Source organism: Bubalus bubalis, chromosome 23 (assembly GCF_019923935.1).
Source record: "Bubalus bubalis isolate 160015118507 breed Murrah chromosome 23, NDDB_SH_1, whole genome shotgun sequence".
In the NCBI taxonomy this organism is placed as follows: domain Eukaryota; kingdom Metazoa; phylum Chordata; class Mammalia; order Artiodactyla; family Bovidae; genus Bubalus; species Bubalus bubalis.
This window is the reverse complement of record NC_059179.1, coordinates 36,961,282-36,987,110: the sequence shown is the minus strand read 5'-3', so window position 1 is coordinate 36,987,110 and position 25,829 is coordinate 36,961,282. Positions and strand designations below refer to the sequence as shown.

The 25,829-nt window shown below is 46.4% G+C and overlaps 1 protein-coding gene across 1 annotated transcript; it reads right to left on the bottom strand.

Moving 5' to 3' along the window:
• Nucleotides 1-7,014: 7,014 nt before the first annotated feature.
• LOC102404578 (inactive pancreatic lipase-related protein 1) lies at nucleotides 7,015-25,108 on the bottom strand. The gene is given in 13 exon segments (XM_044935088.1): nucleotides 7,015-7,078; nucleotides 12,018-12,185; nucleotides 12,903-13,011; nucleotides 15,204-15,309; nucleotides 15,311-15,343; nucleotides 16,659-16,777; nucleotides 18,508-18,627; nucleotides 18,728-18,846; nucleotides 20,605-20,714; nucleotides 21,462-21,596; nucleotides 23,491-23,616; nucleotides 23,941-24,095; nucleotides 25,060-25,108. Coding segments are annotated over 13 exon segments (1,413 nt in total).
• Nucleotides 25,109-25,829: the final 721 nt, after the last annotated feature.

Below are 25,829 nucleotides of genomic sequence, written 5' to 3'. Positions count from 1 at the left end.
CGGTGCCACCGCCTTCTCCTCCTTGAAGCTACCACAGTATTAGATGCTTGTTTTCTGTGTTTGTTCACTCTTTCATGTTCATTTTTATATGATCACAGGCTGGATGCTCTTCCAGCCTGAGGGTAAAACAGGAACAGAGTATTCTCCTGCCCTGTACTTTGTGGGACTGATGCTCCCTTGGGTCACAGATGCTGCTTGCCCAAAATAAATACTCAATGGCAAACAAAATGAGCTAATGAAAAGACACATGTTGATGAGGGCTTGTACCAGAACCACATAATTTGAGCTTTCATAAAAGAGAAAAGTTGGGGATTCTGGGTGGAGAGAGATCCAACCTAAGTGGAGTCCAGGCTCCTGAGCCAGACATGCAAGGTTGGTTGCTGCTTAGATTGGGCTGTATTCTCCCTCAAAAGATATGATGAGTCCTAAATCCTAGGACATCAGAATATGACCTTTTGGAGTTAGACTTTTTACAGAGGTAAAGTGAAGCCATTAGATTGGGTCCTAATACAGTATAACTGGTGTCCTGATGAAAAGGGGGACCTTTGGATACAGATATGCACACAGGCCATGTAAACAGAAATGGAGAGATCTGGGCGATGCTTCTATAAGAAACAACGAGGATGGCCAGCAACCACCAAAAGGAGAGAGACGTGGACAGGGTCTTCACAGGGTCTCCTTCACAGAGGCCTGAAGGACCCAGCCGTGTAATGGCTTGGTCCTGGACTTTTCCAGCCTCCAGAATTGTGAGATCATAAGTTTCTGCTGTTTGTGCTGTGCTTAGTCACTCAGTCATGTCCAGCTCTTTGCAATCCCATGGACTGTAGCCCGCCAGGCTCCTCTGTCCATGGGATTCTCCAGGCAAGAATACTGGAGTTGGTTGCCCTGCAGTCCTCCAGGAGATCTTCCCAACCCAGGGGTTTAACCCAGATCTCCTGCGTTGCGGGCAGATTCTTTACCATCTGAGCCACCAGGGAAGCTCTCCTGCAGTTTAAACCACCTCATCTGTGGGCCTTTGTTATGGCAGCTCTGCTTGTGTGGAAGGACACAGAGTCCTGAAAATGAACCTGTTCTTCCCCTCTTCTGAACTTTTGCACCCATGGGTCCCCCTACCAGGGATGTCAGCTGTATCTCCCCACTGAGGAACCTCTGATCCCTGTCCCTACCCCAGGCTCATTCCTCCCCCATCCCTTCTCCTCCCTGGCCACATTTGTGCCTCCATTTCTGGTCTTAGAGTTGACTCTCTGCTCTCACAGCCTGTGACACTGGATGTGTCTTTCACATTCTCAGTCCCAGACTATATTCGCCAAGGTTACTCAGACCTGAGTAAAGACGGGGACACCATCGTCACAAAAAATTCTCATAGCACCCCCACTCCCCTGGTCCTGGGACATTCCCCTTAGCTTCATTTTATTTATTTATCTTTCTACTTATTTACATATTTATTTATTTATGCTGCACCACACAGCAGCTCAGATCTTAGTTCCCTGACCAGGGTTTGAACCTGTGTCCCCTGCATTGGGAGTGCAGAGTCTTAACCACGGGACTGCCAGGAAAGTTCCCCATTGACCTTATTTTATAGTGCAATTTAGGAAACAAAACTCTTACTGCAAATTACCACAACAAAGAGAAAACTTTATAACTGGCTAAAAAAATAAAAGATTATCATCAAAATGAAAACACAATAAATTCCCAGATAAGAGCGCACCTAGACCTTGGATGAGAACACTCACCTTTAGAGGAGTCAAGAAATACTGAATCCTGGGAGAGCGTCACCCAGCTGCACAGGAGAAGCACCTGAGGGGCTTATAAAGAGGCCTGTTACCTGGGCTTGTTCTTGAATTGGTCAGGGTGGGCTTGGGATCCTCCCTCCCAGGCCAGTTTTTTCAAGCTCCCAGATGATCTGGTTTGTGGGCTGCATGGCGCACTCCTGGAGCTTCCCCAACCAGTCCTGGGCCCTCAGATGCCCAGTTTCCCGCACCTTGAAGTGAGCACACAAGGCCTGAGTTGGGTGAGCTAGAACCCCCCTAACAGGCACTGCTCTGTGTCTGTGGTGGTTGGTGGTTTAGCTCAGTCATGTCCTACTCTTTGCAACCCCAGGGACTGCAGCCCGCCAGGCTCCTCTGTCCACGGGATTTTCCAGGCAAAAATACTGGAGTGGATTGCCATTTCTCCAGGGGATCTTCCCGACCCGGGGATCGAACCTACGTTTCCTGCATTGCAGGCAGATTCTTTACCATCTGAGTCATTAGGGAAGCCCATTCCTGCTCCCTTCTGGTAGCTCAGAATCTGGGGTCAGACTGTGGCCACACTCCATAGCGTACCTCCCTCATCTTACAACTCGCTGACTCAAGGATGGAGTCTTCCATTTCATTTTCTAGTTGAGAAAGTTGAGACCCAGAGAGGTGGAAAGTCCTGGCCCAGGGTCACCAAGTTTGACTAGAACCCTGACTGCTGACTCAGTGTCTTTTCTTGCTGCTTCCAACCAGACTGGCTGTCCTTCTGAGCACAATGTGTTAACACATTGACTAGGAATGTGACGTATTTTCATTGTTCCAAAGGCCATGTTCATATGCATTCTGAAAACTCACCACCTCTGTTAGTTAAAGAACAAAAGGGAACGAAGTCTAATCAAGCTGGTCCCATGCTGCCCCCGAAATCTGGATTTCACATCTGCTAGGGACACGCGGAAGGCTTCCCTTGTGGCTCACACAGTAAAGAATCTGCCTGCAATGCAGGAGACCCAGGTTCTATCCCTAAGTAGGAAGATCCCCTGGAGAAGGAAATGGCAACCCACTCCAGTATTCTTGCCTGGAGAATTCCATGGACAGAGGAGCCTGGAAGGCTACAGTCCATAGGGTAGCAAAGAGTCAGACATGACTGAAATGACTTACACACACAGGGCCACATAGACACTGCAAGTGTTCCCCAGAGTAACCATGGAGAGCCCTAAACACCCTCTCCCAGGCTGTGTGTTAGGATCAAGGATGTGTGATGCAGAACTTGGACTCCCCAGAGATCACAGGAAATCGGGTCTCACAGCTACACTAATGAGTAGCCAAGGTGTTATAATGTGGCTTTTCTTCGGGGCTATAATTCCTACTTACTTTAGGTGAAACTTTACAGCATTTAAGCCATGTTAAACAGTTCAAAAGGAGAAGGCAATGGCACCCCATTCCAGTACTCTTGCCTGGAAAATCCCATGGACAGAGGAGCCTGGTAGGCTGCAGTCCATGGGGTCGCTAAGAGTCGGACACAACTGAGCGACTCACTTTCATGCATTGGAGAAGGAAATGGCAACCCACTCCAGTGTTCTTGCTTGGAGAATCCCAGGGATGGGGGAGCCTGATGGGCTGCCGTCTGTGGGGTCGCACAGAGTCGGACACGACTGACGCGACTTAGCAGCAGCAAACGGTTCAAAATGGAGTCACAGTGGCCAACGTGAACTTCTGTATTAGATGTCTTGCATTCGCTGTGGGATTGTGAGTATCTTAGAGTGAGAAACTGAGCAGTACTTTAGATGAGAAATTTGATGGAGATAAGAAATGGGATGGGCAACATATGTAACTGGAACAGAAGGAGCAATTGATACAGAAAAGATACCGTGCATGCAGCAGTTACACCTACCGACACACTCCTTGAAGAGAAACGCTGAGCCCAGCAACCAGAAAAACAAACACCATATATTAATGCATATATGTGGAATCTGAAAAAATTGGTATAGATGATCTTCTTTACAAAGCAGAAATAGAGACACAGATGTAGAGAACAAAGGTATGAATACCAAGGCGGGAATGGGATGAATTGAGAGATTGGGATTGACATATATACACTATTGATGCTCTGTATAAAATAGATAACTAATGAGAACCTACTATGTAGCACAGGGAACTCTACTCAGTGCTCTGTGGTGACCTGAATTGGAAGGAAATTTAAAAAAAGAAGATATATATATATATATATATATATATATATATAAATATATATAACTCATGTACTTTGCTATACAGTAGGAATGAATACAACATTATAAAGCAACTATACCTCAATAAAAGTTAATTTAAAAAAATAAGGCTCTTTGCTGGAGGACTTGATCCCACAGTGCTGACCTGTCACAGATAAGACACTGCCTGAGGCCCTGTCAGAGCAGGGGGCGACTTCCCATTCATGGTCGTCTCAAGACCTGTGGCCAGACCAAGACCCCTGCTCTTGCTGACATGCTTCCTTCCCAACGTCTCCTTAGAGTGTTCCATTTACTCCCTTTCCTCGTTTCCCTATTCCGACTGAGCTGTGTTGTGTGCTGTTTGTGTTCAGTTAACGAAGGGGCTCCAGGTTTTGTGTGTCTCCAGGTCTGTAGTTCTTCCCGGGCCTTATCACTGGGCTCTGTGATGCACACGGCATCCAAGGCATTAATCATGGGGCCTTCTGATCTCTGCCTTCCTGAGAGTTTTCTCAGGAAGTATCTCTGATAACAGGACCTATGCTTATTGTAGGAGAGGAACTTGGGTGGAGAGACCTGGGGCCCCGCTCCAGCTTGGGTCCCCAACAGCTGCCTTCCATGTCCCTGGGGTGTATGACCATCACTGCACCTGTCGTCAAGTCCAAGGTCACCCAGGTCACCCAAGGCTCAGGAAACAGCCTCCACTGTGTGCTTATGGTGCAGCCAACAGCCTAAGGGATCCCCAGCAAGTTGCTTTCCCCGTCTTCAGTCTCCTCTTAGCTTCTCTGCTGTTTTAAAATCACTTCCTCCAAGTTCTTGCCTGTATCTGTTAGTCTGGGGAGCAGGTGAGGCAGGCTGTCCTTGAGCAGGGAGGCCCTCTCACCATCCCCTCTGTCATACCTACTTCCATGTACCACCCTCCAAGGGTTTCATTGTTGTTGTTCAGGTAGCTAACTTGTGTCTGACTCTTTGTGACCCCATGGCCTACAGCATGCCAGGCTTCTCTGTCCTTCACTATCTGTTGGAGTTTACTTAAACTCATGTCCATTGAGTCGATGATGCCATCCAACTATCTCCTCCTCTGTCCCCCACCCTTCTCCTCCTGCCTTCAATCCTTCCCAGCATCAGGGTCTTTTCCATCAAGGGGGGTCTCCTTACGGCTCCCCTGGAAGTCTGCGGGGACCTCCTCCTCCTCGCTGGCCTCCCAGCCTGCAGTCTCAGTAGGCGGTCTTCCTGCAAGCCTGGGCCTAGAACCCCCGGCTCTGTGGAGCCTTCCCCGTCTTGCTCCTGCCTCTTCTGGGTCCTGTCCTGGGATGCGCCTTGCTTTTGGCAGGCAGAGGGCAGCAGGGCTGTGTTTGTTTACGTGCTGGCACGCCGAGAGCACTGCCTCACAGTAGGCCACTTCCCCTCAGTCCAGTGCCTGGCACAGAGCTGGCATTGGGAGTGTCTGCAGAGTCTGTATCCTGTTGACTGAATTTGCCACCTCGTCCAGAGTGTGGGTTCATGGCCAGGGCTGGGTCTCTCCTGCTCAGTGCTCCCTCCTCCTCATTACACTGTTTATTGAGCACCACCCCCGCCCCCTGCCCTTTACTATGAAGCCTCTACTACGGTCGCTCAGTAAATCCTCATCATACTCTCTGCTTGTAAGGACTGTTCTGGAGCCCACTCGCCCTCGAGTTTCATGGTTTTTTTTTTTTTAATACTTTTCTTTATTTATTTTTAGTTGTGTTGGGTCTTTGTTGCTGAGTGGGCTTTTCTCTAGCTGCAACGACCTGGGGCTACTTTCTAGCTGCAGTCCGTGGGCTTCTCGTTGTGGCGGCTCCTCTTGTTGAGGGGCTTGGGCTCTAGGGCGTGAGGGCTTCAGTAGTTGCGGCACTCGGGCTCAGTAGCTGTGGCTCCCAGGCTCTAGAGCATAGGCTCAATAGTTGCGGTGCACGAGCTTAGTTGCTCTGTGGATGTGGGATCCTCCCAGACTAGGGGTCGAACTCATGTCTCGTGCCTTGGCAGGTGGATTCTTTACCACTAAGCCATTCAGGGAAGCTCTGCCCTCAAGTATGAAGCTCAGTAACACCTGACGTGCCACCAGGGGTTAGAACCTGCTGTGGTGGTTGGGTGACCAAGAGGGGAGATACTCTGGGGAGGCGATGACCTTCCCTCAGAGCCCCCCCGGGGTTGATCATGGGACAGGCTGGACCACCTTGAACACCCCTCCCTCCACCAGGTAGAGAACACCTTTGTGGGTTAGGACTCATGGTGAGGTCTGGTTGGCTGAGTCATACCCACCCTCCCATGTCAGAAAAGTCCCTCTCTACAGGGTCGGCGTTGGATACTCCCCTCAGAAGACATTCCCTGGACCCCTTCTCAGCACTTGACCCTGCTTAGGATGGCGCCGCCCTGCAGGCAGAGAGAAGGCTTTGAGGCAGCCTCGGTCCAGGGACCGCAGGGGACAGGGTGGGGTGGGGACTGGGAGACTGTCTATGCCCTGCAAATGTTCCCACCACAGCCTCTGGAAGCCGGAGCCCCTTTAACCTCATCAAGAGCCAAAGCTTCCAGGTGGGCCCATCACCACCCAATTTACCACCACAAAGAGGCCACGTCCTAGCACGGCCTTCCGTGATCTCAAGGCAGCCAGGGTCTGAGGCCTGACCCTCAGTCCCAACAACAGGACAGTGATCCTCTCTTTGTGCTGGAACAGCGAACACCCCCCTGCCACCCTCCCCAAACCTGCTCTGGGACTCTTGCCTCACTTGTAGATGAAGGGGCAGGGCTAAAGCTCTGCTGAGGCCCCTCAACGCCCACCCTCTGTTGAGGGTGTTTCGCTGCTTGTTGCCACCCCCTCAGGTGAGGAGAAGACAGTGGGCACAAGGACCAAGGAAACTGGGTTGGGGGAAAAGGTGTGGTAACTGGAGGTCAAGGACAGGAAATCCAAATATATAGAAAATGTGCAGGACATTTAAAAATATTCAGTTTCCAAATGTCCCATAGAGGGCAGCTGACATCAGCAACAGAGGTGAGCAGATAGATGCATGAACAGATCTTATTGGTGTCACACGCAGCGGCACCGTGCCTGGCATTTAACAGGGCATGAGAGTGAGCAGGACGTCTTCTCTCACGGTGTCTTTGCTGCAGAAACTGTATCTGTGGAGAGAAAAGGAAGGCTTTTTCTAAGTGCCAAGGCATCCTTACCTGGCAACTGGACTCATTCAGTGCAGGTAATCACTGATTTACAATTCAAAAGGGCTGCCCTAGGCTGGTAGCTTTGAACAGTGACTGGAGGGCTGATTGCCTGGGGGCTTCCAGTGGGAATGGCTGGCTGGACTCAGGACATGATGGGGTAGATGGTTTCTGGACACTCTGGCAGCCAGGACTGTGAGCTCCTTGGAGCGGGGACTGGGCCTCTCACAGCTCTCCTCCACAACCCATGCGAACACCCCAAAACCCTGGCACATGGATTTACAGATGGACTCACTCTTGGCTCAGTCACTCAGAGGACCTGATTCAACCTTACAGTAGCTCCAGAAAACACAGTTGCTACAGTAGACTGAGCTCCTACTGGCTGCAAAGGCACTAGCTGTTCACTGCGCATGCGATGTGGACTTCCTTCTCACAACACAAGTATGTGGAGGTGTGGTCACAAGTCCTACATCACAGGAGAGGAAACTGAGGCACAGAAGGCTCTCAGTTAATACGTGGAAGAACCGAGATGCAGATACAGGTCTAGCTGACATCATGGTCCACACTTTCTATGGTTGGGTCAACTCCAAAGTTACCATGACCTTGCCTTTCAAGCCTGGAGTCGGGGCCTGGCTCTCTGCTGGGGCTCCCCCTCCTGCCTTCCCAACATGACAGGGAGCTGTTACTTGAGTCTCACCACCCGTGTCATTTGCAGAAGAGGCATAGCTCTCTCCCGTGACTAGTGAGAATTCCATGTTGATAATACGTCTCATGACAATCCATGTAAAAAAGCTTTATAATTAATTAAAAAACAATGCAGATGTAAGTGGTGATGGTTATAGCTCTTCTAAGAGATACGGCTTCTCTCAGGTCTCACCACCTGTGAGCTCTGAAGCTTCATCCTCTTTCCTCACAAATGTATTTCATTTGTCTTTCCGGGAAGCCCTAACCCTAACCTAATCATATTCCGATTAAGTTAGTTTAGGTTCAGTTCAGTCCAGTCGCTCAGTCGTGTCCAACTCTTTACGACCCCATGAATTGTAGCACACCAGGCCTCCCTGTCCATCACCAACTCCCAGAGTTCACTCAGACTCATGTCCATTGAGTCAGTGATGCCATCCAGCCATCTCATCCTCTGTCGTCCCCTTCTCCTCCTGCCCCCAATCCCTCCCAGCATCAGAGTCTTTTCCAGTGAGTCAGCTCTTCGCATGAGGTGGCCAAAGTACTGGAGTTTCAGCTTCAGCATCATTCCTTCCAAAGAACACCCAGGACTGATCTCCTTCAGAATGGACTGGTTGGATCTCCTTGCAGTCCAAGGGACTCTCAAGAGTCTTCTCCAACACCACAGTTCAAAAGCATCAATTCTTTGGCGCTCAGCCTTCTTCACAGTCCAACTCTCACATCCATACATGACTACTGGAAAAACCATAGCCTTGACTAGACGGACCTTTGTTGGCAAAGTAATGTCTCTGCTTTTGAATATGCTATCTAGATATAACTTTCCTTCCAAGGAGTAAGCATCTTTTAATTTCATGGCTGCAATCACCATCTGCAGTGATTTGGGAGCCCCCCAAAATAAAGTCTGACACTGTTTCCACTGTTTCCCCATCTATTTGCCATGAAGTGATGGGACCAGATGCCATGATCTTAGTTTTCTGAATGTTGAGCTTTAAGCCAACTTTTTCACTCTCCTCTTTCACTTTCATCAAGAGGCTTTTTAGTTCCTCTTCACTTTCTGCCATAAGGGTGGTGTTATTGCATTTCTGAGGTTATTGATAATTCTCCCGGCAATCTTGATTCCAGCTTGTACTTCCTCCAGCCCTGCGTTTCTCGTGATGTACTCTGCATATAAGTTAAATAAGCAGGGTGACAATATACAGCCTTGACATACTCCTTTTACTATTTGGAACCAGTCTGTTGTTCCATGTCCAGTTCTAACTGTTGCTTCCTGACCTGCATACAGGTTTCTCAAGAGGTAGGTCAGGTGGTCTGGTATTCCCATCTCTTTCAGAATATTCCACAGTTTATTGTATATCCACACAGTCAAAGGCTTTAGCATAGTCAATAAAGCAGAAATAGATATTTTTCTGGAACTTTCTTGCTTTTTCGATGATCCAGCAGATGTTGACAATTTGATCTCTGGTTCCTCTGTCTTTTCTAAAACCAGCTTGAACATCAGGAAGTTCACAGTTCATGTATTGCTGAAGCCTGGCTTGGAGAATTTTGAGCATTACTTTACTACTGTGTGAGATGAGTGCAATTGTGCAGTAGTTTGAGCATTCTTTGGCATTGCCCTTCTTTGGGATTGGAATGAAATCTGACCTTTTCCAGTCCTGTGGCCACTACTACTTTTCCAAATTTGCTGGCATATTGAGTGCAGCACTTTCACAGCATCATCTTTCAGGATTTGGAATAGCTCAACTGGAATTCCATCACCTCTACTAGCTTTGTTCGTAGTGATGCTTTCCAAGGCCCACTTGACTTCACATTCCAGGATGTCTGGCTCTAGGTGAGTGATCACACCATTGTGATTATCTTGGTCATGAAGATCTTTTTTGTACAGTTTTTCTGTGTATTCTTGCCACCTCTTCTTAACATCTTCTGCTTCTGTTAGGTCCATACCATTTCTGTCCTTTATCGAGCCCATCTTTGCATGAAATGTTCCCTTGGTATCTCTAATTTTCTTGAAGAGATCTCTAGTCTTTCCCATTCTGTTGTTTTCCTCTATTTCTTTGCATTGATCTCTGAAGAAGGCTTTCTCATCTCTCCTTGCTATTCTTTGGAACTCTGCATTCAGATGCTTATATCTTTCTTTTTCTCCTTTGCTTTTCGCTTCTCTTCTCTTCACAGCTATTTGTAAGCCCTCCCCAGACAGCCATTTTGCTTTTTTGCATTTCTTCTCCATGGGGATGGTCTTGATCCCTGTCTCCTGTACAATGTCACGAATCTCTGTCCATAGTTCATCAGGCACTCTGTCTATGAGATCTAGTCCCTTAAATCTATTTCTCACTTCCACTGTATAATCATAAGGGATTTGATTTAGGTCATACCTGAATGGTCTAGTGGTTTTCCCTACTTTCTTCAATTTAAGTCTGAATTTGGCAATAAGGAGTTCATGATCTGAGCTAACCTAATCATCTTCCGGTCCCTCAGCAGCCTGGCCTCCCCGTGCCCCTCTCATCCTCCGGGACCCTCTGCCTGCCTTCCCAGCCACTCTTTTTGGGCCCCTCATGTGGAGTTCTTATTGTGTCATTTGACCTTTTGCATGAATTATAAGTCTAATTTGCCAACAGCTACATTGTTAAGCCCTCCAGAGCATCCTCCCCTCTGTCTTTGCATCCCCCTCCTGTACTCCTGGCATTCCTGGCACTTAAGTCAGAGAGGAAGGAAGGGAGGAGGCCAGTGTTGGGGGGAGAGAGAAATAAAGGGGAGAAAGCTACATTTTTTTCTTTTGACACCATGTCACTGGAGGGAATTCCTGTCAGCAGATTCCTTGGTAGGACCTGAAACCACAATAACTTCCACATATTAACTAAAAATAATCCGAGGGGTATCTGAGAGGAGGTTGGACCAAAGTCTTACTTTTCTTTGGTCTCCCAATTATTATTATTTTTTAAAATGTTACTTATTGGCTGTTTTCCCAACAGCAAAATATTTGAATAAGTTAATGAATTCAGCATTTTCATTCCCCAGACTAGTTGGTGAGGTTCAATCTTCCTATATTTAAAATATCTGATGTCCACCATCCAGCTTTTTTGGATAGATTCCCTCTGGAGTTGGCAGGTGGGGAAGCCGCACACAGGCCTCTGGAGAGCTGAGGTGGCAGCTGATGGACTCAGGGCCTCAGGCATGGCCTCAAGCACATTCTGTTCCCTTTCTAGAAAGTGCAGAAAGACACTGTAGAGTGCATCACCCTGGCTGGTTCGGTCTTGTATTTTTTTTCCTTTCTCAGATCTACCTGTGAGCAAGTCATCTCCTGGGAACGCCTCGCCCTCGCGTTGTAAAGATTCCAATGAGACCACATTCTTCTGACCTGATTTTAACCACATGGTCCCAGGATGCAGGCAATGGTTCTACTTCCTTACAGGGCCTGGGGAACTGGCCTTCAAGCCCCAGCGTTCTCTGGTGGGGCCAGCAGGGGAGGCCTCGGCTGCACCCCTGGCCTGCCCAGCGCTTCCCACTCGCCTCCTTGGTTCTGTGCTCTCTCTGAGAGGACCTTCTTGTTCTGCTGACCACCGGCCTGGGCCAGCCTCTCCATCCTCCCTTCAGAGAGACAAGGAGAACCTCACAGAGGTCATCCAGCCTCTGGACGGCTGTGAGTTCTGCCAACCCTGCTGTCCCTCTGCCCAGGGGAGGGACATTCTCTGGGACCTGAGGTTAGTGACCCCACCAGACCTCCCAAACCTCAGTCAGTGACCAAGATCCCAGGAGCCCCTTTCCGCCAAGCCACACAGAGATGTCCTCCTGGCTGGACTTGGGGTCCGAGCTTTGGTCATTACCCCCATATCCCCCACAGCTGGGACAGTTGGGGACATCATGGGTCAGGATGAATATTCTACAAATATGGACACCTCAGCTCTCTCTTGTCTCATCTCAAATTTTATATCTTTTGCTAAAACTGATTTCTTCTTCTATTGCTCTGAGCTTTCATGGATCGTCCCCTCTTTAACATGTAGCCATCCTCCAACCCATATTTATAACTTTATATCCCTCAGAAATTATTTCTTATTTCTCTTATTTTTCCTCCTCAGTTTTCACTGAAAGTGGAGCTGTATCATCTGTGCTTCCCAGAGAGAGTGCTGAGGACCCTGGCTGAACGTTAGCTGACCTTCTGGGGCGAGTTTCCATGACAAACGCAACTTTCTACGAACATCCTCATGAGCAAGCCAGCAAAGACACTTACCCTGTCTGCTCCTCTCCCTTCTGTGCGGTGATCTTGGCTGCACCCACTTTGGGGAGGGTTGGGTTTACCACGTTGTTATTCCAAAGAAACTTGACTTTCTCAATTGTTCCAACATCAATATCTGAGTCAAACTCACTGGAAAGGGTGGAGCCTGGTTTGATAATCCCACTTGAAATAGAGAAATAGAAACAGTCCCATTCACTGCAATAAGTTCTAATGAACATATAAGTCCCTTCCACTTTTCTCTACTCAAGATTAACTTGATAATTTTTCCAAATTAACTCTCAGATAAAGGTTAGAAAAATGAAAAACACAGTTACAATGCCATCAGTCTCAAGCTACTATTTATTTTATTTTTGGCCATGCCACATGGCATGTGGGATCTTAGTTTCCCAACCGGGGATTGAACTTGTGCCCCCTGCACTGGAGGCTAGGAGTCTTAACCACTGGGCTATCAGGGAAGTTCCTCAAACTACTATTTAAATATTATTTCTTCAAATGTAAGTTCATTTATCTTCAAAACTTTGTTATAGAAAACCATGTAATTCTTTCATATTTTTCTGGTTGAATTATTTGTATAATAACAAGTCATCCACTTATTTTAACACAAAACACACATGTGACTAGGCTAGTCAGAAAACATGATATCTGGGATAACATTAGATTTAATCTTAAAAAATCTTATCTATTGAGAGAGCAAGAATTAAATGCCTGGATTTATAATAAAGAAAAGAACACTTGTTAGCAGAAATATGAAATTAGCTTCAGTACATAAAGTAAATAATTTAAAAGCCATTCAGAAAAATATGCCAAGCATGTGAGTGCATGCATATGAAAGGCTTGTGTATCACCAAGTGAGAGATGGTGTCAAAAAAGGAAATTTACTTGAAGATATTGTATTGACAAGTGTTTCCCTTATTTCCAAACAAAGCAACTTTGATTTGACCAGTGGCTGTTCTTCCAGACAGTGTTATAGAAACGCCATATCTCCAGCCTGCACGGGGCATAGAAAAGAGTTCAGTCTATTCACGCGCAAGACAGTGGACCCACATCTCAGATCCCTGTTCCCCATTCCTTACACGGAGGCATTGAGGTAGAAAGTTCCACATGTTAACCTACAATGAAACTAGGCCCTAAGGAGAAGCACGCATCTGGCAATGGCCCCACCCCAGTAAAGGGACCACTAGTCACATGTTGCTGCTTAAATTTAAATCCAAATTAAATAAAATTAAAAAAAAAAAAACCCTCCCTTCCCTTAGCCACGTGGAAAGTGCTGAATTGCTACACATAGTTGATGGCTGCTGCGCTGGGCCGCACAGAGCATCGCCACCGCAAACTGGAGTTCTGTTGCGCAGCTCCCCTCTAGAAGGACAGTGGTGTGAGTGAAGGCGAGAAGGAGTGAGGGCTTGTCCCCGCATTCAAAAGGCAACTCGGGGTGCCGTCCTCAGAGTCTCAAGGGCCAGGTCTGTCTTTCCTTTGCCTCTCTGTGGCTTGAGCAGTCTCCAGCACAGAGGTCATCAAGATTTTTATCTGAAGAGCTGTCTTGGCCCCCAGGAGCACACACATGTGCACACAAACTGGCACACCTATGACCACACACTCACACACATACCTAAGCACACACGTGAGTGCGTGCTAAGTCACTTCAGTCGTGTCCGAGGCTCTGAGACTCTATGGACTGTAGCCCGTCAGGCTCCTCTGTCCAACAGATCCTCCAGGCAAGAATGCTGGAGTGGGTTGCCTTGCCTTCCTCCAGGGGCTCTTCCTGACCCAGGGATTGAATCCACATCTCATACCTCCTGCACTGGCAGGCAGGTTCTTTACCACTAGCACCACCTGGAAAACCCCATAAACACACACATGCACACACATATACACATGTACACATACACCCACATACTCATATACACATTCACATTCCCACGCATGCACACATAGGAATGTAAACACACCCCCCCCACACACACCCTTTGCCTAACTTCCACGTGTCCTTCAGGTCCGCAGAGGTGTTTTCTCTGCTCCTTCCTCTGGTCAAGGCTGTGTGCTCTGTCCCCTGATATCCCAGCAACAATGTGCCAAGCCCAATGCGCTTGGAACTGCTTGCTCACTTTCCATCTTCTCTGCTGCATTATAAATTTCATACTAGAGTGTTTACATCCTCCCTGCACCCCCTATGTCTAGCACAGTCTGTGGTCCATAAATAAATGTTAGTTGAGGAATGAATATATGGCTTTTGAATGTTTAATTTGTTGTTTTAAAATATGGGCATGTATTTCATGCATCACCACATCAGAAGAAGGATTGATTCGTCAATGTCTTTTTAAATAAATATGTATACAGTGGTGGAAATATTCCCTATCTTGATTGTGGAGATGGCTACATGACTATTCATTTATCAAAACCCACAGAACCAGCTATACACCACAAAGGCTGACTTTTGCTGTACATAAATTATATCTCAATAAACCTGACTTAAAGTACTATATAAGACTTGTATTATATTTATGTATTTGTATATACACAGGCTCTCTCTCTTTTTTGTTTACAGTGCAACATCTTAAGGAAATTTCATAGGGCAGGTTGGCACAAAGTGGCTGAAACATGTCCATATCTACCCTTTGTCTGAGCTCATTCAGCTGAATTTGGAGAGAAATTACCCATTTTCTGATCCCTATTCACCCTCCACCAAACAGTCACCCCTCCCCGCCACCCATGATCAAGAGGGGCACAGGGACAGAAAGCTGGAAGTGGAGAGATCAGAGCTGGGCTTCTAAGTGGGCTGGACAGGCAAAGAGTTGGTATCAAATAAATTTTAAATGAATCGGAAAACAGATGTGGATAAGACAGTTTTTATGATGAAGAGAACAAAAGACTGTGGAGTGGCAAAAATTCAAAGAAGATGGCCACAGAAACATGTAAATCGCTGTTAGCCCCTTAGCCATGCTATTTGCATGAGCTCATTTTATGCCATAGAAATAAACTGGAAGTAAAGTGGACTCTTTCTAAATTCTCAGTGAGTCTTAAATGGGGTAGTTGAGTGGATGTGTCCTTTTACTAAGATAAAATGTACCCACAAATATTTCATGTTATTATGTTTATATTTATTAGTATTTATTTATTATTTATTAGTATTCATATTTACATAAAATAGAACCCAAACGTTTACCAGGGCAGAAAAGTCACAACACAACTTATGAGCAAATTTTCTGGAATCTCCTGTGTTCAGGAAGAACTTCTGCTGCTCCTCACGTGTCTTGCCAGCAAATCTGCCAGCAGAGTGTCCCATCTGTGGGACACCCTTCATCTGGACAGGGGAAGCACTTGTTCTAATGAGAAAGATGGACCTGGCTGTAAGCTATGTTTGTCTTGCTATGATCCAGCCATCTTACAGGCAATGTTCCTATAGCCTGAGTTTCCTCTTTTATAACTGGAAAGAGATTGGAGTAGATGGTCTCTAAACTACCTTCATCTAGGGTGTGGTACCCAAGCCTGAGGCACATCACGTTCAGAAAATATTGATGCCTAGACCCCAGGTTAGATAAAATATGGCTTTCATCAAGCGGTATGCTGGTGAATGATTAATAGGCAACACTGGAACAAAAAGTCCTTTGTAATGTCTACCAATTTCCATGCTATAAATACTGACTGTGGCCAGTTTCAAGCTACCAACATGATGTCACTGAGTGGGGAGCTGGGGAGAGATGGTCACACCAGGCTCCAGTGTATCATTTCTTCTGTCTCTCTTGTTGCCAGCTGCACAAGACACAACCCCCCACCCCCAGCCCCCAGCCTGGCACCCAACTTTCCTTCTCTCTGGTGTGTATATTCTTCTCTCACACATTCTATTTTTGTTCTGCTTTAGTCAGAAATCTGCACTCCTTCTCCTCCTTCTAAAATCTATAGGGATGGTGTGGGGAGGGAGGAGGGAGGAGGGTTCAGGATGGGGAGCACATGTATACCTGTGGCGGATTCGTTTTGATGTTTGGCAAAACTAATACAGTGTTTGAGGTTTAAAAATAAAATAAAATAAAAATAAATAAATAAAATCTATGATTTTCCAAGCAAGATTCAAACTTTGCCTCCAGCAGGAAGCCTTCCTAGATCACTGAATTGATTGCTCTACTCTCTGATTTCCCAGAATCTTCCTCTCCCATGTGACTCTTCTAGAATTGTAGCTACCTCCTGCTTAAAGGTGTTTTCCCCTCCACTCTATGGAGGGGTTCACTCCATGTGAACTCAGACATGCAGTGCCAAAAAAATATAAGGGATGATCAGAAACTGGTGACGGAGAAGGCAATGGCACCCCACTCCAGTACTCCTGCCTGGAAAATCCCATGGATGGAAGAGCCTGGTGGGCTGCAGTCCATGGGGTTGCCAAGAGTTGGACACGACTGAGCGACTTCACTGTTGCTTTTCACTTTCATGCATTGGAGAAGGAAATGGCAACCCACTCCAGTGTTCTTGCCTGGAGAATCCCAGGGATAGGGGAGCCTGGTGGGCTGCCATCTAAGGGGTCGCCCAGAGTCAGACACGACTGAAGCGACTTAGCAGCAGCAGCAGAAACTGGTGAAGAGTACTGCAGACCCCAACACAGCAGGACAACAGCACCACCGTGGGACTCAAGGTGGGATAATATCTTACAGACTCAAAGTCCCTGTAGCAAGCACAGGGGTATGCGGTGAATCCATTGTGATTGAGGATGCTCTCCGAGTAGTAATGATAGCTTCTCAAGTGATTGCAAGCCATGAAGTCCCAGTTTCCTGGGGAAGTAAAGGAGGAAGTCTGCACAGGTGGCCGGGGTCCTGTGACAACTTCTCTGCCTTTCCCTCCAAGTGGGATGGGACTATATATTCAGAAATTTAAGATAAGTCCAAAATCCAGACTCAAAATGACAGTTAACATAGAAAGCCTGCTTTCTGATTGCCGGGCAATGTTTTGAACTCTTCACGTGTATTGTCCCTATAACCCTCACCTTTCTTCAGGTGTTTCCCTAGTGGCCCAGATAGTAAAGAATCTGCCTGCAATGCAGGAGACCCAGGTTCGATCCCGGGATCAGGAATATCCCCTGGAGAAGGGAATGGCAACCCACTCCAGTATTCTTGCCTGTCCATGGGATTTCCATGGACAAGAGTGGTGACTCTCATGCAAACAGGATTTCCCATGGCTAGAGGACCCTGCTGGGCTACAGTCCATGGGGTCGCAAAGAGTCAGACATGACTGAGCAATTAACACTTTCACTTTTCTTCACAGATGGGTAACACCCATCCTTAATTACAGAAAGTCATACAGACTCCAGCCTCAGGTTTCAGATTTCAGCTAGGAGCGGTGCAGCTGGGATTTAAACCCAGACTCTCTGGTGCTGGAGCCCAGGCCTCTAACCTCTGTGCTGTCCTGTGTCCCAGGCACCAGGTTGGAGGTTCTTGAGGACACAATCAGATGTGACATGACCTCCCAGACATGATGAAAGCAGGACAAGGACATTCTCATGACATAGGCAAATAAAAAGGAAGGCCGAATAGCTTTAGGTGGCTTTATGTGAGCACCCCTTTCACTCTTACCATATCTTACTCCTTCTTAGAACCTTCCTTGGCCTCTACAAACTCTTGCCAAGTGGTCGCTATCATAGCACACCTTCAGGACCTGGCCTGAACGTGCTTCGTTGGTACTGATGGAGAGTCTAGGCTACTCTATTCTCTCAAAGCCTCATAAAGCCATGAAAGACAAACACTTTGGTCCTCAGCCCTAACATTTGTTTTGATGGTGTCCATCCCTGCCAAGTCATTACGCTCACATTCAATAAAAATATTGTATCATTTGCAGGGCCAAATGATGAGTCTGGCTGAAAATTTCACCTATTCATTGTCATTCTGACTTAATCTGATACGAGAGCTATATCTGAAGGATGCTCTTAATCCCAGTTGCTGACCATTGATAAAGAACAGCCACATTGAGTAGCAAGTCTCTGCTCTGACCATCATTACCTGTGATTGCTTCTTATTGCTGTCCCAACATAGAAGAGCAGTGACTCTCATGCAAACGGGTTTGCCATGGACACGATTGAGAATATTCCCATTTTATCCATGGGGTTGAAGCCAGTTATATAAGCTTGAACCATATCATAAACAAGAACTGGTAGAAAAATTCTGTTTAAGTCAGGATAGTTATTTTTATGATATTTCCTTCATTAGGTAGTTATCAATTGACTGTTTGAGTTAACAGCTCTAAGAAGTGGTTTTGTAAACCTTTGTTGCTTGTTCACTCCAGGACACCCACAACAATATTTTAAGGAAATAACAACCAGCAGAGCTGAGATATAACAAATGAAACATGGCTGTATTTTTAAGAATAAGATCTAGAAAGGGAGATCTTATTTATATTCTAGAAGGGGAGATCTGTTTTTAAAGAACAGTGTGTTTTCATTGTTAAGCTTTGCTGTGGGAATGGCATTGATCCCCAGGGAAGTGGTTCCCCCACTCTGCTCAGCCTTTACCTGCCCAGATGCCATCTAGGTCTATGATCTGCGACAGGGCATTCTTCCTGCATCCAGGCATTTCCTCTCCGCCATTTGGGAAGAAGTCAAGGTGACCCACCTGTTGTTTCGTTCCAAAGCCTGAAATATTTAGAACAGCAGTGAGCTTTTCCTAACACAGGTCTCTCCTGCTGGAAACATGATTGCAAAGTGCTTACAGCTAGAACATTGCAGGGCTCACCCATGAATGGGATCAGGGGAACTGAATCCCTGTGGATCACATCAACAAAGCCAGCGTCGGAGGGGCCGAGTCAGACCTCTTCAGGAGCACCCTCGAAATTTGCTTCTACAGGATCCAAAAGAGATGGCCAGTGCTGCGCACAATAGGTTTGACTGTAGGTGCCAGCAAGATGGAGGTTGTACAGTTGCCTAGGTTGTGCACTCCCCAACTCGAGGGATACCCTGGAGCTGTGCAGTGCCATGGCCAGGGTATGAAATGTGGAGCCCTCAAGTCTCCATGATGCTTATTACGTTCTAGTGCATGGATAGAGAAGGGCAGGTGAACAAAGAAATTCAGATTTTGTTTAGGAAAGGATTTATTTTTTTCTACAACAGATTCTCCCACTTCCTTGTATATCTTTCTTCTTCAGCTTTCTCTTTCCCTTCCCAAGTTTGAAGGGAAAAGGGGAGAAGTAGTAAGGTATCCTGATTCAAAACACAGATTCTGGGACCAGGATGCATGCATGTGTGCGTATATGCTAAGTTGCTTCAGTCATGTCCAACTCTTTACGACCTTACGGACCATAGCCTGTCAGGCTCCTCTGTCCATGGGATTCTCCAGGCAAGAATAGTGGAGTGGGTTACCATGCCCTCCTCCAGTGGAATCTTCCCGACGGGGGGATCGGACCCACGTATGTCTCCTGTATTGGCAGGCAAGTTCTTTACCACTAGCACCATCTGGGAAGCCCCCTAGGACTAGGATGCCTGGCTCCAAAGCCCTGCTTGGCTATTTCTTGAGCAAGTTGCATGACCTTGGGTGAATCACTTGACTTTTTATATGCCTCAGTTTCCCCATTTTATAAAATAAGGGTAATGATTCAGCTATGATAAGATGAAATGAGATAGGATATGTAGCATTTAGCAAAGTGCCTGGCACATTATTATGGGTGTGTAAGTAAATATTTAGGATTATTTTTCCCTGACTATATGGTGGTGCTTGTGGCAAAGCCTTCCAGGCTCTTTAGGGTCTCAAAGAGTTGGACACTACTGACTATATCTCATTCTTGACAGGACTCCTGGATTTAATAGTTGTCTTTGAAGATTTTATCAGAGAAGCTGTAAAGGCACGAACATAACTGTCTCTTGAAAATAAATGGTAGAGTTCTTATAAAGGTAGAGACTTGCTTAAGCCATAAGATAGGAGAACCGGGACTGAGGGTCAGTTCTATCACTGATTAGATGTGTGACCTTGGGCGAGTCATTTGCTTCCCTCAGCCTTTTTCTTTAGTTCTGAGGATTAAATGAGAAAAACGTAAAGCACTTTGCAAAGTATTTGGGATAAGTAGGCACTTAATCTATGCTTACTGTAATAGTTATATTAGCTTCATAATGATTATATTACATTGATGTAATTTGTTGTTATGATTTAAAAGCTTTGCTTGGGTTAAAAGGATGCTTTTGGTATGATGGTGACGGTATTTCTTCTGCCAACGAAGGCAGTGGAATTTTTGTGTTCTCTTCTGCCCTTAATTTCAGAGAAGGGGAAAAGGAGTGACGACATGGATCCTTCTTAATTGTGTTTGCTCATGTTCATCTCAGTCTTGCTCTGCATCTTCCTGGGTGCCCAGTCCTGCTAAGAGAACCACACCAACAGAAAACATGGATCTAGAAGGGAGGAATGCGGACAGAGTGGAGGAAGCAGAGGGAAGAAAGCCACTACCTCCCCTGCCACAAAGATAGGCTTCTGAGGAGCTTCCCAAAATGTTCTGTGCAGACTCTAGCCAGCTCTGCCACAGCCAAGGAGACAGACTCCTTGGGGCCAGCTCCAAGCTAGGGAGTCTTGTATCATGTCCTGGGGCTACTGGGGACAAAACCTGGGGCCCTGGCCCTCGAGTCCTATCTGTAATCCTGCCCAGGCCTGGAGTTTTTCTCCCTGCCTCTCCTGCCACATGGGTCCCCAGGCTGTGGCCAATGAGGTGGACTTGGGAAGGTGAGTAGCTGTAGTTCGACTGGAGAGGGAAGATTATATTGTCAGGATATTTCTCTGCTGTGGTTTTTGCAAACCTAAAGCCATTACTCCTCTGCTGAAAACCTTCCACTGCCATTAGAATGAAACCCAACTCATTACAAAAGCCTCAGAGCTTTCCTGACTCAACACCTATTTTTCTAGACTCTTTTTCTACCCAAAGTTTTTGTGGAACTTTCAGTTCCTCAAATATGTTGTATTTAGGTCTGTTTTCAACTTCTCTACCTGTTGTCATCCACAGCTTAGCCATCAGCTCTCAACTTAGATGTCTGTTTCTGGGAGACATCCTTAATTACGGCCCCCCCTCTCCAGACTAAATTCACTGACCCCCATGTGCTCCTATAAAGCCTTGTAGCTACCCCTGCCTATCCCCACATCAGAACCCTGATCACACCCTATTGTCACTGTAAACTCCCCCAGAGCCTGGACCTCAGTTGTCCTCTTTACATCCTGGCAGAGCTCCTGACACTGTGCTCCTAAATACTGGATGGACAAACAGACAACACAAAGCTCGAAGTGTTCACACCCGCTGGTCTCAGAGATGTTCACCCAAATGTACTTGTTTACTACAGGTCTACAGATCCACAGCGCCTCGACTCAAAATGAGTTTTAGGAGTCAGACTCTGAGAGAGCTATCAATTATATTTCCTCTTTAAACACAGAACCCTCAGTTGCATCTTTGCACAGAGACCAATGATGTCACCTCCTCTGCAGCCCGGCCATCACTCACCTTGAGCATGGCCAGCATCTGGGCCACCTGGGCGCCCACCACGCGCACATTGTTGGCGGCCTGAGTGTAAGTGGTCTGGGAGCCTTTCTTCCAGTCCACGCAGATGCAGTTCACCTCCTCCACCTCAGACATGTTCTGGTGTTGGAGAGACTCCAGGGGGTTATCATGGGGCTTATGAATCCACATCCAACCAGGGCTCAGAAATAGTCCCTGAGAGTTACCACTGGCCATCTTTCTGTCCTTCCTAGCAGGGGCACTGGGATGAACTTGACTTTGTTAGGAATCCTGTTGCCAACAGGAATTATCCCTCGGGGGGTATGTTATGAAAAAGGCAAATTAGTTTTCTCTCTAGTTTGTAGATTAATTAAAAGCTGACCACTCTGGTTTTCTTTGACCAGATTCAGTAAGGTTGATTCAGTAAGGTGGATAAAACCAGGGCATCATTTAAAGAGCCCTGTTGAGCAAAGAAAAGGTCTCAAGTGCATTCATTCTCTGGAAGCCAGGGTCTAACTGACTTTGTGGATTTGACCACTAGGGGTCCTTTTAGCCTCTTGACAAAGCCTGGGCTTGCTCCACCCTAGGCTACAGGGCACTAAGTAAGTTCTAAGGTGGGAGGGAAGGGTCACTATTTTTAGAGTTAGGATAGCATAGTATTTCACAGAAAGAAAGACACACTGCAGATATTTGAAAAATAGAACTGTACTGATTTAAAATATATTGGAGAATTCTGAAAGGGAAACTTCTTCCTGGATGTCACAGGAACTGATATATGCTTAGAAGTTCTGCCAGGGAAGACATAGGACCAGATTGAGTCTAAAATGGTGCTATAAATTAAAAATCCATCAAGAATCTTTTCACATACATGATACTAGTATGTGTGATCACACACACAAATACCAACAGTTGTTTTCTCAGGACCTTTATTTCTAAAGCAGCCCTGAGGAATCGCTTACAAACTTGGAGAATTTAGAGTATAAACTATATCTTACAGTCTACACATTAAGATACTTATTAATGATGGGACAGAAGTGATACTAAGAGTTAAATACATGGTAAAAACCGAGGTCAAATGCAGAATGATTTCACTTTTCAGGGTTTGTGACTTTTCCTATAGACATTTTAGGTTGGAGTTATTAATGTGTGTGTGGAAGGCAAGCCGTTAGGATAAATTCTGAGGTGTCAGAAAAACATTAAATCAGTGAACACAAGACAAGAAGGCATGGATGGTATATTATGTGTGTGTTTGTGTGCCTTTGCACATGTATGCTTGTGTGTATGTGTACATGTGTGTGTGTGCATGTGTACACATGTGTGTTATTCCATTGTCTGTCCTTCTGACCTAAAGACACTCTATTACAGTGGGTTTTGGCACTTTCTATTCTGCAGTTTAGTGAAAAGGCTTCCCAGGTGATGAAGCAAGAGAGACGGGTTCAGTTCCTGAGTGGGGAAGATCCCTTGGAGGAGGAAACAATAACCCACCGTGGTATTCTTGCTTGGGAAATCCATGGACAGAGGAGCCTGGCCGGCTACAGTCCATAGGGTCACAAAGAGTCGGACATGAGAATCTGTGAGCAACTAAGCATGCACACATTCTGCCCTTGTGGGCACCTGGTCAGCCTTAGCTTCTCGTATCTCAAATAAACAGTCATGGCACATATCTCTCACTCAGGGAAGTGGGAAAGAACTGAACAAAAAGAACATAATCCCTCATCTATGGAAATACAAAGTAACCTTACTGAAACGAAGCAGACAACACTTAGGCATAATCTAATCAGAAATAAGAGGGTGGAAGTGATTGCTCACAGAGCAAATGCCATTGCTTCAGGCTACTGATGCAGTCCAGAAATGTGGAAAGGGCTTTTTATTTTTGTGAAGAGGCATTTTAATTGCATAGTAAAACCTCAATATGTCAGGGTTTCCTGTTTCCAAGTTCACTAATTGAGATCACATAAAGGGAGGTGGAGGCATTCATGGGAAGGAAGGGCAGATGCCTGGAGCACAGGCCACAGGGCTTAGAGCCAGGCCCTACCTTGCACATGTCCACCAGCCAGCTCTCATCTCCCTTGTCTATGAAGCCATGGATGATGAACCGGGTCTTCTCGGCCATTTGGAAATTGGACGCCTCAATCGTTGATGGATCAGAGGAAAGGAGAATCTGTGACAAACACAGAAGTGTTCCATGTTTTTGTAGCCCAGCCACTTTGGCCTGTCTCTTTCTGCCCCATTTCTGCCTGTTCCAATGCCACAGACCAGAATCACATAACCAGCTAGAGGTTCTGACAAAAGTGAACCATTCATTCAAGCCAATTTTTTTTTTTTTTTAACCAGTGACTTACTCTGTCCAGGTGTGGCTAGGCCTGGGGGAGCAGCTGGTAGGATGGGGTGGAGGAGGAGGGTACAGGAATAAGGAATTTCTGGTCCCCACGTAGACACAGCTGCTCACTCCTTTACAACAACGTTAGAATAGCAGAGGTCTCACTTGAAAGTTGTTTGGGTTCTTGTTGGTGTAGAGCAGGAGGTGGGTGCCAACCTTCTCCGGGCTCCAGGGGAGAATTTTCAAGGGCCTTATTGCAGCCCCAGCCCAGGGCTCGTAGTCAGAGAAGCACCCGATAGAATCATAGCAAACTTCGTTTCCTGGAGAGAAATGATGACTACTCAGAGATTAGCTCCCAAGGCTAGGCTGATCACTCCCCGGCTTGGGGATAGGCTGAAGACCAGGCAGAGTCTTGCCTCAGCTCCATCTTCTGTCTCCTTGCCTGGCCCCCACGCCCATCTTCTGATTAGGGACCTTGTCCCACTGAATCCCACAGAGACCTCTCTGCCTCGAACCACCAGCAAAACTTAAAAGTTCTGTGTTCCTTGGGGCCTGTTATATAGAGTGTTGTGAGTCAGAAAAAAAAAAAACAAACAAAACTAGTATTGTACATTAACACATATACATGGAATCTAGAAAAATGGTACTGGTGAACCTATTTGCAGGGCAGAAACAGAGAGGCAGACATGGAGAACAGACGTGTGGGCACAGGAGGGAAGGAGAGGGGATGAATTTCGAGAGTAGCACTGAGATATGCACACTACCATGTGTAAACTACATAGCAAGTGGAAGCAGCTATGCAGCACGGGGAGCTCAGCTTGGCACTCTGTGATGACCCAGAGGCAAGAGGGAGGGGATATATGTATACGTATAGCTGATTCACATTGTTGTACAGTGGAAACCAACACAACAATGTAAAGCAATTCCCTTGAATTAAAAAAAAATTCTATCCCCAGAGCTTCAGATGTGTTTATTTGACTACTAATATGATAACAGGCAGTGGTCAGTCAATATGTTAACCCAGACAAGGATTTAATGCTTTATCTGGAAAAGTCTGGCCTCGGGCACCCTGGGCATAAAGGTGGGCTGATGATAGAAGCCCTGAGGCGGGTCCCCCACAAACTGCCTCCTCTTCCAGGCACTGGGGCAGCCCCGTCCGCCTCTCTGTGGAACCTTGGAGCTGTCTGGAGCTGCTGGAAGCCCAGCCATGGCTGAGGTTTCTCTGGCCAGTGCTGAGATGATGAGGTTACGCCCTTCCCAAAAAGCAGGTGGGATGTTTCTTACCTTCGGCTGCTCCCAGCAGGAAAAGAGCAATTGTCCAAATACTCACCATCTACAAGAAATTCAGACACTCAGCTTTACCAAGCATGACCAGAGTAATGAGCAAAGACTCAGGAATTCAAGGCTCTTTGCCCTGCCTCCCCACTTCACAGCTTTGGGAAGACTTACCCTGTTGGATGTTCCAGATCTTTCTTCTCCCTGGATCAAGTGCCTGGGCCATTTTCTTATACTCGAGCCTTATCACTGGGACACTGCTTCAAAGAAAGAGCAGGTGATGATAGAACATGCTGTGTGCACTTAATATTTCAGTCTGCACAAATACATAAAACAAGATTAAAAACAGAGGTCAAATCTTCCCACAAGTCTAGTAAGATGAAGGATGCTTGATTAAAGGAGGGGATGTAAAATATCATGTATGAAACGAGTTGCCAGTCCAGGTTCGATGCACGATACTGGATGCTTGGGGCTGGTGCACTGGGACGACCCAGAGGGATGGAATGGGGAGGGAGGAGGGAGGAGGGTTCAGGATGGGGAACACATGTAAACCTGTGGCGGATTCATTTTGATATTTGGCAAATCTAATACAGTTATGTAAAGTTTAAAAATAAAATAAAATTAAAAAAAAAAAAAATAAAGGAGGGGAAAGGTCTAACTTTGCACCTATGTACCTGTGCATGTAATTATGTGCCAAATGGACCCCACTTTCCAATTTTTTAAATTTGATCATCTAGTACTTTACAAGTCCCAAGAAGGACACTGTAGCAAACTCTAAC